Below are 17,470 nucleotides of genomic sequence, written 5' to 3'. Positions count from 1 at the left end.
AATTAAATCCGTATCGCAGTCACATATTATGACATCATATCTAATACTGAAGAGTGAGCCTTCACGGACAATATTAATCATGTCTAAATAGGCCAAAACATGTAGCTGAAAACACAGCTGTGTTTGTATTAAGCACTGAATTTAGGAATGAATTAATTTTGTTCAGTCTTATTGATGTCTTAAGTTTATTAATAGTGCAGTGTCATAATATAATGCCTCGAAATTGTGTAAATGATGCGGGTGCCCTTTGTTATGTATGTGGAGAGTTTACCGTAAAATCAAATAGAAAAAACATTTACACCTTTAATTAAAAAAACATGTCATTTGTATTTTCAGTGTAAAATTGATTAGGATAAGATGCAGGCTCCTCATATAGTATGTATTAATTGTTCTGTATATTTAAGAGGATGGCTGAAAGGTACACGGAAGGCTTTGCCATTTGGTGTACCTATGGTTTGGTGTGAACGAAAGGATCATGTAACCGATTTTTATTTAACAAGTGTGTCTGGAATTTGTAAAAAATTCTAAACATACTGACTGTAAAATACCCTTCATTGCAATCTACAATCAGGCCTGTACCTATAGTGAAATTATTCTGGTTCCTGAGCCATCTGAGAATGTATGTTTGGAAAGTAGCGATGAAGAATCAGGCAGTACTGAAGAAAACAACAATGATTTTGATTTTGAATTATCTTCCAATAAGACACTTCTTATTGGAAGATAATAAAAGATGAAGCTGAACTGTTAGGATCAAGACTGCAAGGTTGGAATTTACTTTAAAAAAATTCAAAAATTTTAGGCTTTTGAAGCCGACAAAAAGAACTTTCTCAGTACTTCATTGATGAAAATAATTCGCTTTATTGCACAAATATTGATGAGCTTGTTGCACTGAGGACAAGTTCATAAACAGCCCTACTGTTCACAAAAGGTGCCAGTCCTACTGGCACCTTTTCATACATTCATCCAAGTATAGTTTAAAAGTGGTTCTACTACACAATGGTAGCAAATATCATTTGATACCTATTGCTTACGGTATTAATTTGAAAGAGACATACAACGTCATGAAAGACGTTCTTGAAAAAATAAATTATAAAAAACATATATGGTGATTTGAAAGTTATAGCTATTTTGTTAGGCTGCAGTTAGGCTATACTAAGTGCATGTGTTTTATTTGTGAACGGGACAGCCCAGGATAAACATAACATTACTGAAGAATGGAAGAAACGAGAACTTAACTCCAAATGGAAAAAATATTATTCACGATCCCTTAGTTGAACCCAAAAAAATATTTTTACCCTCTCACCATATCAAGCTAAGACTAATAGAAAATCTTGTAAAAGCAATGAATCCAGGATAGTACTGGATTTTTGTACAACAAGAAGAAATTTCCGAATGTAAGTGAAGGAAAAATTAAAGAAGGAATATTTATTTGTTGGCCCTCAGATAAGAGAGTCGGTCAAAGATGATATATTTTACTCTATATTAAATATTGTAGAAAGTGCATCTTGGACTTCATTTAAAGATGTTTGTAAAAATTTTCGACAATTACCACAATATTGTTAATCAACTTCTTACTTCATACAGAGGTATGGGCTGTAATATCTTTGAAAATACATTTTCTCCATTCGCATCTGGATTTTTTCTCGGACAAACTCGGAGATGTAAATGATGAACACTGTGAACATTTCCACCAAGACATTTCGGTGATGGAAAGCCGCTATAAAAGGAAATAGAATACTAACATGCTAGCCGATTATTGTTGAACATTAATTCAGGATTTGCCTGAGGGTGTTTATAAAAAAAAAGCATCATTGAAATCATTCTAACACAGATTTGACCGTGCAAAATTATAAATTTTACAGATTTAACCATATTTTCCCTTAATTTTTTTTGAAGCGTAATTTAATTTAAAACTAAGGGTGATAAAATAATTGTATTTACAGATCTGTAATGCATGCAAAAAAAAAAACAATTCAAGAAATGGTATCACACTTAGAGAAACATAAAAAAAACTTTTTTTGTCTATTAGTGTTATAACATCCATTTTTTCAACTTTTTTATGTATAAAGGATGAATTAAGGCAGATTGCCATTCTTGTGGGATTTCCAAATATAATTTCTCATAATAGATCATACATTAATTAGCTAATCATAATTTAAAAAGTTGCACAGTTATTGAGTCCCCCCCAAATGCTTCATTATTTTTTTTAGAGATCTGATTATATGTTGTTTATTTGGGAAACTTAAATTTCCTTTAGTTTTAAATCTTTTATATTATCCAAAAATAATAAAAAATTTCTATTTGTTTTCATTTTTATTTATATGATTTTTCTCAGAATTAAATTTTTTTACAAAGTTAACAATTTTCCAAATAATATAACTGTTATATACTATAACAAAGTTACTTTATTCCAAACCTACAAAAGTGTATTTTCCAACAAAAAATTTTGTTTTTCTTAAAACCTAAGTGAGAGAGAGGTCTGGGACCATTTTTATTTTATTTTTTTACATCAAAAACTATAATAAGCATCAAATTTACCCCTTGATTTATACCCTAGAATTTTAGTAGTTTAATTTCACAGAGGAAGCAGAAAGCTGGGCTATAAATATTTTGCGAGCCAAAAGTTGCTAACAACCTGTTTTCCGACCTATGTTTATATGAATTTTTTTATATTGGCTATAGAATCATCTTCCGAGAGATTGCCATGAAATCTGTGATAACTATATGTATATATATTTTTTCTTTTTCAAACATATTTACTGCTCTATCAAATGAAGCAATTTAAACTATATTAAAAACACAAGACATTTTTCAGCATAAAATGGTGAAAAAAAAAAAGATTAACATAGAACACAAGTAATTAAGTTTTATAATATATTTTTTTTACTTTCCTTCTGTTACTACACCCTCTTGCCATTGAAACAAGAGGGCGTTACTACGCCCTCTTGTTTCTATAAAGTTGGAAACATTCTGATATGCATCTAGATTTTCATTGCTTCAGTCATCATGTAATCAGCATATTTGTATTTTTCTCCTTTGGAACATTTTTAAGCAAGGAAACAAAGAATAAGCAGGTGCCAAGTCAGAAAATTATGATAGATGCTCCAGGGTTCATACATAGTCTCATGCCAGGTATTATGATGAGCATGGATATGTACTGTTGCATTGTCATGCAAAAGAAAACAATTCTTTATTTCCTATTCTTCAAGTTGATTCTTCCTAACTCTCTCCTGTAAACAAAAAAGCATAATGAAGTAGATTTCCTTGCTGGTATTGTTCACTTCAAATTCAGGAATGTATTTGTAGTGAGCGATATCCTGCAAATCAATGTATTAATTTATGTACCCCAAAATTTTCCTTAACTTTCCTGTATGCTCCGTCTATTTTACCAATGTTCATTTCTCTTTCCACTTCTGAACACTTTTCTTTAATCCACTCTTCTTTCGCTAGTTTGCACTTCCTGTTTACAGTATTTCTTAATTGTCTATAGTTCCTTTTACTTTCTTCATCACTACATCAGCTGCAATATATAGTCTGAAATCCAAGGTTTTCTACCAGTTCTCTTTGTTCCGCCTAAGTTTGCTTCTGCTAATTTAAGAATTTTCTTTTTAACATTCTCCCATTCTTCTTCTACATTTTCTACTTTATCTTTTTTACTCAGACCTCTTGCAATGTCCTCCTCAAAAATCTTCTTTACCTCCTCTTCATCAAGCTTCTCTAAATTCCACCGATTTATCTGACACCTTTTCTTCAGGTTTTTGAACCCCAATCTACATTTCATTATCACTAAATTATGGTTGCTATCAATATCTGCTCCAGGGTAAGTTTTGCAGTCGACGAGTTGATTTCTAAATATTTGCTTAACCATGATCAATATCTATAATTTATCAATATCGCCTGGCTTTTACCATGTGTTTATTCTTCTATTATGATTCTTAAACTGGGTTTCGGCAATTACTAAATTGTACTGCGTGCAAAACTCTATAATTTGGTCCTCTGTTTTTCATTCCTTTTGCCCAGCCTGTATTCACCCACTACATCTCCTTCCTTACCTTTTCCAATGCTTGCCAATTTTACCAAGGAAGGTGTCTCCATCATTGCTATATGAAAATACAGAGAGCTGCTACATTTTCTTGGAAAAAAAAGCAGCTGTAGTTTTCCATTGCTTTCAGCTGTGCAGTACTCAGAGGACTGAGTGATATTTATATGGCTGTTTAAGTCATCCTGACCTACGCCCTTAATAACTACTAAAAGAGCTGCTGCCCTCTTTCAGGAATCATTCCTTAATCTGGCTCTCAACAGATACTACTTCGATATGGTTGCACCTTTGGTCCAACTACTCTGTATCACTGAGCACTCAAGTTCCCTCACCAACAACAAGGTCTCATGATTCATAGAGGGAGAGAAATTAGAATATTAGAATAAATAAAAATACATTTTTAAATTTAGGCCCAGCTAAAATTCAAAATTCCAGTCGTACTCACTTGGATTTTGAATTATCTGGAGTTCACTATTTGGCATGATTTTGAAGTTATGAATAATACATCAGTCAATGAAATATTATATATCTTATATATACAAATGTGAAAGTTTGTCTGTTTGTTTGTTTGCAGCATCACACAATAACTGACCAATCAACTGCTTTCAAATTCTCAGGATACATTCATGTTATTCCAGGGAAGGTTTCAAGCCATAGATCTAGGCTCCAGCCCTCTTGGGTTAAGATATTAAAGATTTCATTTAAGAAACAAAAATTAATCCTTTTACTTCATTATATTTTGGTACCTTGGTAATAGAAAAATAATTAAATAGGGTATTATTATTAAAAATAATAAGAAAGGAAAAAGCCATTTTTTAATAATTAAAATTGATTTTAAAATAAAAAATGTTTTTTTCAATTTTTTTTTTTTAATTTCAGACCTTCCTATCAGGGGAGGGTTATTAAGCTAGTTTAGTGAATTTATTCTTTAACAAAGTATGTTTTGAGTATTAAAAATTTGAAATTGTGAAAAAAAATTTTTTATCAATACATATATATTTACGTAGCCCGTGACATTCCCGGTAAGGATTCCAACATGGGGTCATACATCAGTTAAGTTGTTGAGCTGCTGCAGGGGAACAAACATACATATATACACCCTAAACACATAATACATCTTTTTAGGCAGTCGTGTAATAAGGGCCAATTCTGAGTATATCAGTATTTGTTCTGGTTTGGTTCCATCGTGATTTTGTATTATACTAGCAAATACCCCATTTGAGTTTTGAAAATTGTTAGATTGGTTGTGAAGATATAACAATATTTTCAAAAAACTGTGTTCTGTTAAATCTAGAGTGTACTTTATACATGCAAAAGTTAGCCTTCAACCTAACTAACAAATACCTTGTTTGAATTTTGAAAATCAGACAATTGTTTGCAAAGATATTATAAGAGCAGCACCCCATTGCAGCTCCCAAAACAGCACTCCAGAGTCACCCCATTTATTAACAGTCATTGGTGATGATTGATCTAGCCTCGCAAGAGGTGCTCATATCACCTCACCACGCAGTCCCCACAGGAATTATTATTAAACAGAAAGTTTTTAAATTAATTTTATGTGAAGTAAATTTAATTATATTATTCATTTGATTGATTCAGTTCAAACAGTGATAGAGGCTCACAGTTCATAAGAGTTTATCCTTCTACCAGCAAACTTCTACAACTGTATACATATGTACGTATTTACCTATGACACTCATGGTAACAAAAGGATTCCAATGCGGAGTCATACATCTAAATCGGTTCAGCTGTTGAGCTGCTATGGTGGAACTTCTTCCTAAATACATGATACTTTTTTTGGGTAGTCTTGTAAAATCAGTCATTAATCTCTTTTCTGAAGCAAGATAGAGTTAAAAAAGAAAATTATATAAAATCATTTTTTGGAGAGGGAGTGAAAATTTTTGGTATTTTGTGATCTTGATAAAAAAACTCAGCTAAAATTATTCCTCTTAGTTCACCTATGGGGTAAATAGAAATACAAATTCCATGATCAAATTATCACTAACTTTTAAGAAATTATTTTTGCTGAAGAGCTAACTGAGAGATATGGCTGGGCAACCAGGCAGATTAAGGCTCCAAGCCCTTTAATGGTCGACAGGTACTTACTGGCATTCAGCGGCTTAGACGTGGCAGCGAATTGCTGTCTTTGACGAAATAAATTTAATTATTGATAGTCATATATGTTTTAGTAGTTGACGAGGTGCGCCTACCTACTTTAGTGATATATGTCAAGTGGGCGGTGGGACACGCAAGCGAGTGGTATGTGGTACCGCGCTTATTCCGCTCACGCTTTTAGGTTAGCTCTAGGAGTTAGGACACTGGTCGCTAAACTGTTTCGTGGCTCAGTAGCCGTTTGTGGCACAGAAATTCGGTCTATGCTTTAGAGCGACCGAATGGGGTGGTTGCGGGAGAAGTGCCAAGCAAACCAATCTGGTTTGCCCAGTGAAGTAGTTAGTTCAATTATTTATTTGTAAGTACTTGTTAATACAATTACTAATAAATTATAAATATCATTTATATATTTTGATGTTAGTTTACTATGGGTTTGTATTTTTTTTCTTTGAAGTGAAAGCATCGCTGTGATGATTTTACTTCAAATATTTCAATAGGGGAGATGTTCCCCATATTGAAATCATTGAATCACAGTTCACCTTTATTGAAAATGTCATGTGACAGTTGGTTGATATGTCAATCACACGATTTTCTCTAATAGATATGTTTTTTGTACCAAATATTATGTAGTATGTGAGATTGGATAGCCATAACCTGATTTTAATGAATATAAAATATTTACGTATTTAAAAACATCCAACATAATAAATAATGTTTGAAATTTACACATGTCTAAGTATATTTTTGGTGTTTTTATATTGAGTGCAGTGAGTTTTGAAAATGGAATATATCTGAATTGCATCAACATGTGATTGAATTCTGACAATGCTAAGAAAGGTAGACAATTGTACTCATATAAAAAATTATGACAAATCTATAGGGATATGATTTGCTTTCAGCATTTTAAACAATTTGTAAATAATATTTTGTCTGTGTAAGTAGTACCCAGTTGTTTAATTATTACTGTTATTTTAATATATATTAAAAAATATATTATATTTTATGGTTTAACAAAAAAAAATTAAGTTAGGTTTTCAAGAGAAAAAGATAGTGATTTTCATTGTACATCATTTTTTAATGTTAAATATTGCGCTACTCATGATGAAAGTAACAAGGTGTAGCATTGCGCACAGTATTCTGCGCGAATATGTATACACTCGTCCCAAAATCTCATTTTCTACCGGGTTATTTGAACATATAAGTAAGGGATTTTGGGACAAAAGTTTTTAGTTGAACAAAAATTTTACAAAATTTTAAATACATGATAATGATTAAACGAGCTAACAATCGAATATTTATTAAATATAATAAAAATAAATATTTTATTCAAGTCTATTGATTCTTACGAGTATTGAAATTGATTGTTAATTAAGATAAAATTCAAATAATGAATGAAAACAAACAAACAAATGGAACACATCTTATGAAGTGCAACTTCAAAATTTTATAACTAAAGATCTGATATTATTTATTTTGGTCAATCTTCAGAATTGATGATTTTTTAGTTTAATTAAAAATATTATCACAAAACAATTTTTGAAAGAAATTGCTTTTAATAATCTAATTTACACAGGAAAATGAGATATTACTTATTTTTTTATGGATACCAAAATGAATATTACTTTATAATACTGAAATAAAAATAAAATAAAAAGTTGTTGTTAAGTGAAAAATAATTTTATATTCGATAAACATATTTTTCTAATGAGTCAAATGAAATGCAAGGGATTTTCTAGGTAAACCATTTTAAACCGCGTTCAATAAAGAGAACAATTGTTCTGCATTCAGGTTTGATATCTTAATCTGTTTTGTTTTACAACTCTGACTAATTTTTTTACTTGGGCAAAGCAGAAAAGAATTTTCTCTCTGAAGACACAATTCTGTTTTAGCTTTTACACAGATAGTTTGTCTCCGAATTTTCTCGATTTTAAACAGTGTTTTGTTTTTATACAAATTTATTCTGATACAAATGTAAATATGCCATCGTGTTATTTCCCCAATTGTTTGAGCAGAACTGATTCGCCAGCAAAAAAACGTGAAATATTTTCCGTTTCCGGAGAATGAAGACAAAGTGTGTGGCTACAAAAATGCGGAAAATCACGTGATAATATAAAAATTGAACATGGTTATTTCAAAAGTGTGTTTTTTATCTGAATTTAAATTTTGATGAAATAAATATGATTAAATTTCGAATTCAAATGCCTGTATGGGAAAAATGAAAAGAATATATTACTGGCTAATCGATCAATTGAATGAAATTTTCTCTGAACTTATTGACATCATCTTCAATTATTATTAAATTTTAAATTCTAAAATTAATTAATCTAAAAAATTATATGATTTATACAAATTAAATGTTTGCATAGATGAATTGTCCCCTCCCCCCTTGATAATTCTGCCTGATAATTCTTGATAATTCTTCTTATCCGAAAACTGATTCTTAACAGTTCGCATGGTTTTAAATTAATTTAATTTCAGCAGTATATTAGTATATAAAGATTCAGATTTAACTATTATTATTTTATTAAATAGTAAGGTCAATTTCAATTTTTAAATGATAATCCGATTTTGACCGATTCAGATTTTTAATTAAGAGCGACGACATCATGTTCACAGTGCTCAGTATCCTGACATCTTGTATTGTGAATTGTGTTCGGTGGTGTACACTTCGTTTTTTACCTTGTCTCTTTTTAAGTTTTGTTTTGTGACATCTTGAATTAGCAATAAATTAATTGGTAATTGTTTTTGTCTTTATTTTAAGAATTGATTAAGATGATTTTGTGACAAATTCAAAAATCATTTCTTATACAAACGTTTTGTTTTTAATAATAATAGCCAGAACATCAAAAACCAAAACAGTTTCCTTTTACTAGTTTTAATTTATTTATATATTAATGTACCTAATTAACACTTGAATATTCTATTTATTTATGTAAAATATTTTTCTTCATTTGGATGTATTTTTTTTTATTAAGGAATGTTTACAGCGTTTAAATATTGAAAGTTAAAAAGTGTGACAACATAGAAAAGGAATGAACTTCTAGGTAAAATATTTAATAATATTTTCGCAGTAATAATATTTTTTACAATATCATATTACCTCGGTGAATCTTATTTTTCATAATAGATTTTGAATTTTAAATAGATTGTTATTTTTTTAATAAAAATTGCCCTTTTTCAAAATATTGTATTGAACAGCTTACATTGGAGTAATTACAAATTTTGTGGTTTCTCTAGAAGATTCTTTTTTTTCTATTGCATTGGATACTTTTTTATATTTGATCACTGTTCTACAGCCACTTCTTAAAAGTTTTTATTTAAATTTACATTTTGTCAAATTTTATTTTGTGTGTTTTAGTTATCGCTAGGTAGATGCATCATATATATCCTGTTCAGTTGTTTGCTAATATAATTTCTCTTTTTGATACAGTGTACATCATCAATTTTCCATTTCATATATACCCATCTTTTGTCCCTATTACTTTTACTCTTTGCACTTTTACTGCAAATTATATAATATATTTCCCAGCAACCTTATTTCTTCTTCTTTCAGGATTTTGCATTAGAAAATTGTTCTGGCATGTAATTTTTAAAATATTTATTTTCTAAGAAATTTGGGTTGAATTATATGCTGATTAAATTAAATAAGCAATTGAAACAGTAAGTTGTGATTATGAAGATAACATTGTGTTAAATCATTTACTGATACTTTATTATAATCAGGAAAATTCTTTTATAAAGTTTTTTTTTAATTTTAAGTTTCAATTAAAATTCATTTATCTTTTTTTATAAAATTGTTAAATCACTTTTATTGTTTGTAATTTTATAAAAGTGATTTCTTTTTATACTTACACTAATAAATGATTTAATTAAACAACCTCTTGTTGTTTAGCAATGTAAAAAAGTGTAATTTCAGTTGTTTATGGGGAGCATTTCAAATACTTAATTGTATGTATGTGGTTAAAATTAATTTATTATCATCAATTTTTAATTACTGTTTGTAAATTATTGAATTAATCATTTGCAAAACAGGAAATTTATAAATCTGATATCTAGAAAAAGATTTCTACCAGTATCAATTGCATTTAATACGCTTTGGGCTAATTTTAGGGGGAAATGTAAATAAGTTTTAACGTATGTGTATTAAGCTTACAAGGTCAAATTAGACATAATATATACTGGCATAAGTAGGCATACTAATCATTCTATTGCCTATTAGGCTTATTTTTTTTAAGTGGAGTGCAGATTGTTCTTATTCTTAATAATACTGGTTTCATTTTGTAGGCTAATTGAAATACAGTTTTTAAGTTGTAGAATAGTATGAATTCAAGTAAATCTAATCATTTAATTTCACTGTGATATGTAAAGCTTGTGTGATAGATTTCATGATTAAAAGGAGTAATCTTAAGTTAAACAAAGAATTTATGAAGTTTTTCATAAAATGATTGTTGTGCTATTATTTATAATGGTTTTGTACTGTTAAGCTTTAGAAATACCCAGAGCTTAAAATATTTCTATAATAAGTTATAGGTTTTTGTGCTTTTGCAAATCTTTTAACCTCATAATTGCGACATCCTACGTTCGTAATTATCTTTCTTTCAATTTTTAAAACTTTTCAGTTTTTATCATCTATTTTTTTACCTTCTACATACATCCCCCATTCCCAAATTACCTTAATGTGATATTTTAATGCATGGCCTAACAATATATCGTATCTTTTACTTTTAAAAAATATTCTCAATTTCTTGTCTTTCATATCAAGCGATTTATCTCACCTTTACTGTAATTAAGAATTTTTAGGTTTCAATTTTATCAGCCATCTAATTTTCAAAATTTTAGTGTAATATTTACATTTTCATTCTTATAAAATTCAGGTGATGGGCAAACATAAACACAAAAGAGTTGAAAACTATACAGTTGTACTGAATCTGTTTCGAAATCACTCAGAAGTAATGGATAATTTTGTTTTGTTCTGATAAAAGCGTATTTTCATCTTTGTGGAGTTTAGTTAATAAGCAGAATTATTGTTGCCTTGTATTTAGAAATTCTAAAGAGATTCATCAGCGACCTTTTTATAAACCAAAGTTAATTGTCTGGTGTGGTTTGTTGCCATTCTAACATAATTAAACTATACTTCTAAGAAGATAAAAATGTGTATTAAATTCAAATTACATAGAGTGCAATAAAGTAGATTTGAACTTTGGACTCAATACTTATGGTCACCATCTGACAGTATTAAAACAATTAAATTCTAAAAAACAAAGGTAAATAAAATTAAATACATGCAATAAAATCATTTCAATGATATTAAACCGAATAAATTGTTTTTTATTTTTACCTATGATAATAGGCTTCTTTTCAGGCAATATAAACCATCCATTAAAATACAAAAAGAAATAGTATTTTGACTTACAAAAACAAAAAGGTAAATATATAAATAAGAAATAAACTTTTATTAAAGTAAAATTAATAACTTTGAATTAGAATATGCCTAAATTGCTTGGCCTCTATTGGCTACATCCTTAAAACAACCCAATTTACCAATTTGAAAATATAAAAATAATTTAACATGCAAATATTTAAAAGATAATGAATCAATACGTAAATAAGATTTAAAATTTATTACAATAATGGTGTAAAATTAATCAGTTAATTACATTATTGAATTTTACTGTATTCATATTAATAGACTACTGGAACAATTAAATTTATATGTTCAACGTATAAAAAATAATATTAAATACAATTTCAATAATATTGAAAATTGAAAAATATTGAAACTACTGTGCCTACAATGCCAGGCATCTTTACTACACATACTTAAACCCAGTATTACTTATAAAGTTAAATGAAATTAATGTTTAATAAATATATTTGTAATACTATTATATCCACATTGCCAGGCTTGTTTGCATTACAACAATGCCATAAAACAAGATCATAACTAAATTAAAATATTCATAAATGAAAAGTAAACATTTACTGTAATATTATTAAAATAAAATTGATATTCTTGGATTAGATTGTACCTACATTTCCAAGCTTTAGTATAATACACATTAAAATCATTGAAAATAATATGAAAGTAATGTAATATGCATAAAAATTAGAAATAAATACATGAAATGCAAAAAGTAATATAGAATTAATAAACAAATATTGAAACTGTATAATTTACCCATCTATCTGCATTACAGTCACATTCAGTATTTTATTTATGCTATGTCAAGCTTTCAACAGGATATAGTTTTACAAGCTGAACTGTACAGGTCTATACATACAAAGTATATAATTTTTTGACCTTATCTGTCATTGTCTTTAACATCTTCGGTTTACATGGTATATAAATTTATAAAAATTAATGATTTTTGTTAATTAAAAAAAGTAATAGTTTTCATTATTATTTATTTTGTTTGATAGATTACTTATAACAGTCAGAATAAATATAGTACTTTTCGGTTAGCATCCCACCTAACACAATATTGATATAACCTAATGCTTACTTTGCTCACTAACCTTATTCTTATTGATAATATTATTTTAGATAATTATTATTTCATTAAAAATAAACATTTTCAGTTTTATATTATGTTTTTCATATTATTGCGATAATGAGATTTGAAAACTTGTATTTTCTTGCTTTCAGTTATATTTAGTTTTGCATCATGTTAGTCTCGTGGCATTTAATATTCAAGGTTAATTAGACAAGGATAGAGAGCATTAGGTTATGTTGATATCATATTAAGTAGGATGCTAATCGAAAAATACCTAAATAACTACGTGAATAAAGTGAAATTATGCATGAGGCATCGTAGGCTAGATGAGAATATGGTTTTGAGCATCCTTGCATTATGAGGTGATGAAGATGGGATGTACATCAACTCTACATCCTTGCAGGCCAGCTCGTTTTGTAAAAGATGTACCTGAGTTATTATCGGTCCCATCCTTGAACTTTATTGGTTTCAAAACATTGGGTTGCCAGTGAAACATTTGATTTGTGAAATCAATGGTAATAATTTGGTACTGGCAAGGTGTAGTGTGAAAATGGTTGAAAATCTTCCCGTTAAAGTGGTAAATTGCAACTTATCGAGAAGTATCTTCTTTTTATCAAAATAATATCATCGTGAGTATCCCATATCATTAGTTTTGAATTGATTACATGAAGTTTCTTCTAGCTCTGTTATTGTAGTTCCAGATTTTATGCATTCTACAGCAAATTTGGCTTAGAATCGTAAAACATTATAGCCTTATTTTTTTTTGTTAATACTGAATGGTTGAACTTTTTTGTGTTGTTAAATGAGCTGTACATCAACTCTTTCATCTTGAATTTGTCATACCACTGCCATTCGTAATATTATTACTAAAATGAAAAAAATAATTTACGGATCTTGGTAGCCAATGCTACTTTTATAAACTAAGGACAATTCCTTAGTTTATAAAAAATTAATCATAATAATTCATTTATCACATTTGAATCCATGTTTCATTGATTGCTAGTTAATCAACATTGAATAGAAGCGTTTGTATCAAGAATATAGTTTCCGTTTACTACTGTGCATGTAAGCTGTCATGGCAATTTGATTATATGATATTATTTTCAACAGATAATCAAGACCTTGTACATTGTTGTTATTAATTTTATAGTTTTTTCTTTTATAAAAAGAAATTATATTTTGTTTAAGGTTGGATCATTTTATTTTTCAGGTTATTTACCCACAAGTCAAAACATTTTTGTAACATGTCTGATTGTCAGAAAAATGTTTCAAAACCTACTGCGAAAAAGCCAATATTTAAACCTCCTACATTTGTTCCACCAACTTCAACAAACACTGTCAAAGGTGGTATTAAATCTAGTACTACCACTACAACTAAAAGTGATAATGTAATGGTGACTAAATCCGGTATTGTCACTAACGATTATTCTGTTCTCAGTAAGAATAAAATTAAATCAAAAACTGATGAAAAATCTAAGGTATTTATTGTTATTTATTTTAATAATACTTAGTGCATGTATCTAGTGGAATATTTTTCTCTTTCAACTTTCCTCAAAATATGTTAATTAACTACTAACAGATTATAAAATAAATTCTAAAGAGTAATTCATTAAAATGAAGGTAAATTTGCAAAGTTTTTCTTTTTATACGCACAATGTGTTTAACTTTGCAGATATGATAGAATTCAGATGATATTCCATTTCATCCCATATTATATAAGAATCTACGGTTGCAGCTGTGATAATATATATTAAAGTGACATGAAAATATTCAAAACAGTATTTTTCATGAATATGAGAATTGACAAGAGTTGTCTTTGCTTTAGTGAACATTATAGATAATTTTTTCTCTCTGTTGATTAATTAATTTACATCATCATAATTTGCTAGTAAATTTGTTCTTTGTGAAGTATTCTTGAATTTAGAATCTACAGCTATAACAGAGAAGTATACAGATTCTTAAAAAAATTGGTTTTTTAGTTTTGTGCCTTAAAGAATCATTATAATAAAAAAATTTTCAACAAAATAATAAATTTTAATAAATAATCTCCAAAAAAAGTTTTTACTTCTAATGCTCCCAAATCCAAAAAATCTATTTTGTATCAGATGGACATTTGTTTGTATGTATGTATGTAGGTAAGTCTATATTTGATTTTTATAACTTTGGATCCTGTTGATGAATTTTTTCAAACTTGGTTGACAGGTGTTACCTTCAGGAGGAAATTGTGTAATAAATTTCTGCAAAAATTGGAAAAATCTGTGTTATGTTTTGGCTGAAATAAAATTTCAAATCTTTACTTGGGGGATACTTTAGCAAAAATTTTTCATAGAAAGTTGAAGTTTCTTTTATCAAAGTCATAAATTACAAAAAAAATTATTTAATATTCACCCCCTCCCCAAAAAATGAATTAATAATTTGTGCTTCCTTTTACAAAGTCAAGGGAGTGAAAAACTGTGAATGTGAAAAATGCTGGTTTTTAGATTTCAACAGAAATCTACATTTTGACCATCCCTCAATCCATTTTGACTAGTTTCAGTATGACGTCTATACGTACGTACATTCATATGTAGGTGTAGGATGTTGAAATTTTGGTTTAGGACTATTTTAACACCTAGTGCTGTGCACTTCCCCTTTTGATTCCAATCGACTGAACCAAAAGTGTCCAAAAAAGCCCAAAATCCAACAAAAAAATTGGATTTTGGACCTTTCTTAATTGCAGTAATAACCCCCCTCATTGAGAGCTTTTCAATGATATATCATAAGTGGTACTTTCATTGGTTCCAGAGATAGCCAAATAAAATTAAAATTTTTTTTTTTCAATATACTGATTTTATTTTTAATTATAGAATAATTTCCACTTACTAACTATTTTTATTATTATGTCTGAGTGCTTTCGGAAATTAATCCATCATCAGGGACATTTATGTGTTATGGAATAATTATTTCCTTCACAAATTAATATATTTAATGAATTTTGAATTTTTTAAAAACAAAAATTATAAATACAACAATTGATCGTCAAAAGGTCTACTGTCGACGTTGTCCATCATGTCAGTATGAAGCTCTCAATTGTTGTGTTTGCTAGTATGAATCAGTATAACCAATCTAAGAATCAATATTATTATTTAACATTTGTTTAAATAATACATCATTATCAAATTTGTATTATTTAAGTATATGTAATTTGTTTCAATCATATTTGTTTTATGAAAGTTACTGGAATATTCAAGAATATAAATAAAATTATCTGGATTATAATTATGATTATTTTCTAAGATATTTCTAGCAAAATTGGATTGTTCCATATTTCCCTTATTTATACAATTAATGTGTTCATTAATTCTGATCGAAAAAGATTGGTTTGTAATCCTGATATATTCCAAATCACAACTTGCACATTGTAAACTATATACTCCCTGTTTATCTAAATTAGATTTATTGTTATATTAAGTTTTCATTGTATCCATTAATTATAACTATATGTTTGATATAATCCAATGTTTAATTTTATATTGTTATGTTTTAAATATTTCATAGCTATATTAAGAATTAAACATCAATATTTTTTGATTCCAAGTTTGAAACGAATTATGGTGCCCTGTTTAGTGGGTTTCCTATTTATATCAATACCCAGTTTGTTAGTATTATAGTTTTTATTAATTTTTATATCTAAAAAATTTATGATAATAAATTCTCTTGAGGTCGAGAAAATAACGGCATGAATTTTTCACTTGCCATGAGTGCTGCGCAAAAATGTTCATTTTCTGTATGGTCCTAATATTTAGAAGCGTAAATAACTGTTTGGCTAATTTTAATCATTAACCTATTGCCTTGCTTGCAGTGATAAGATTAATGTTAATTCTTCTGTCAGAGTTGATCAGCAGATCTGTAGTCATATTTAATTAATATAACTTTAATATTTAAAATCATTTTATTAATTAAAAGGACACAATTGTTCTTATAAGACTGTAAAATCCTAACCTATACACTTGAAAATATCATATATCATGACTTGGTATTGTATCAAATAGATTGCAATAAGAGTGTGGTGTTCCAAAATTAACTTACAGTCAGAAAGATCTAACTTCATTTATTTTGATGATTATAATTTAATTCCTTTACTATTAGTTATATGAATTAAATCAATGAATGGGTGTAAGTGAGAGAAAAGTCAATAAGTATAGTGGATTGACACATCTGATCATGATACAAAATGGTACATGTATGCATTGTGTACTGTTATAGATGTATAAAATGGTTATAATATCTTAAAAGTATTAATTATATATATATTTATATTTATGTTTTTTTTTCTCTAGGAGAAAACAACAAAACGTCCTGATTTCCAGACATTTGTATCAAAAGGTAAAGAAAATATTGTTGAGAAGACTATTGGAAGTGAAGATAGGTCTGCAAAAAAGGGGGAAAACCTAAAAAGGTATTTATTATTTTATTTCAATTAAAGTGTTTTTGTTCATGTGTTCTAATGATAATGCACATTTAATACTGCTCCATTTTAATCAGTATTAATTAGACTGCTTTAAGCGAATCAGAATAATCTAAATACAATAATTCTCAGAATATTTTAATAGTAAAGTCTATTTAATATTTTATCGTTTAGTTCCCTATCGCCGTTACTTTTTAATCTTTACATGGAACTAGCAGTTAATGATGTTAAAGAACAATTTAGATTCGGAGTAACAGTACAAGGTGAAAAGATAAAGATGCTACGATTTGCTGATGCTATAGTAATTCTAGCCGAGAGTAAAAAGGATTTAGAAGAAACAATGAACGGCATAGATGAAGTCCTACGCAAAAACTATCG

At 28.3% G+C, this 17,470-nt stretch overlaps 1 protein-coding gene across 1 annotated transcript in view; it reads left to right on the top strand.

Moving 5' to 3' along the window:
* Window positions 1-17,108, top strand: part of LOC142332809 (uncharacterized) — an 83,387-nt gene extending 66,279 nt beyond the window's left edge. Inside the window, exons 2-3 of the mRNA XM_075379424.1 lie at window positions 13,856-14,123; window positions 16,965-17,108. Of these exons, the coding sequence (XP_075235539.1) occupies window positions 13,890-14,123; window positions 16,965-17,108 (378 nt within the window). The 5' untranslated portion in view covers window positions 13,856-13,889. The remainder of the gene's footprint in view (window positions 1-13,855; window positions 14,124-16,964) is intronic.
* The last annotated feature ends 362 nt before the right edge of the window (window positions 17,109-17,470 follow it).

Source organism: Lycorma delicatula, chromosome 12, assembly GCF_047948215.1.
Source record: "Lycorma delicatula isolate Av1 chromosome 12, ASM4794821v1, whole genome shotgun sequence".
Taxonomy (NCBI): domain Eukaryota; kingdom Metazoa; phylum Arthropoda; class Insecta; order Hemiptera; family Fulgoridae; genus Lycorma; species Lycorma delicatula.
Note: the sequence above shows the minus strand (reverse complement) of the source record. Positions and strands in the feature narration are given on the sequence as shown.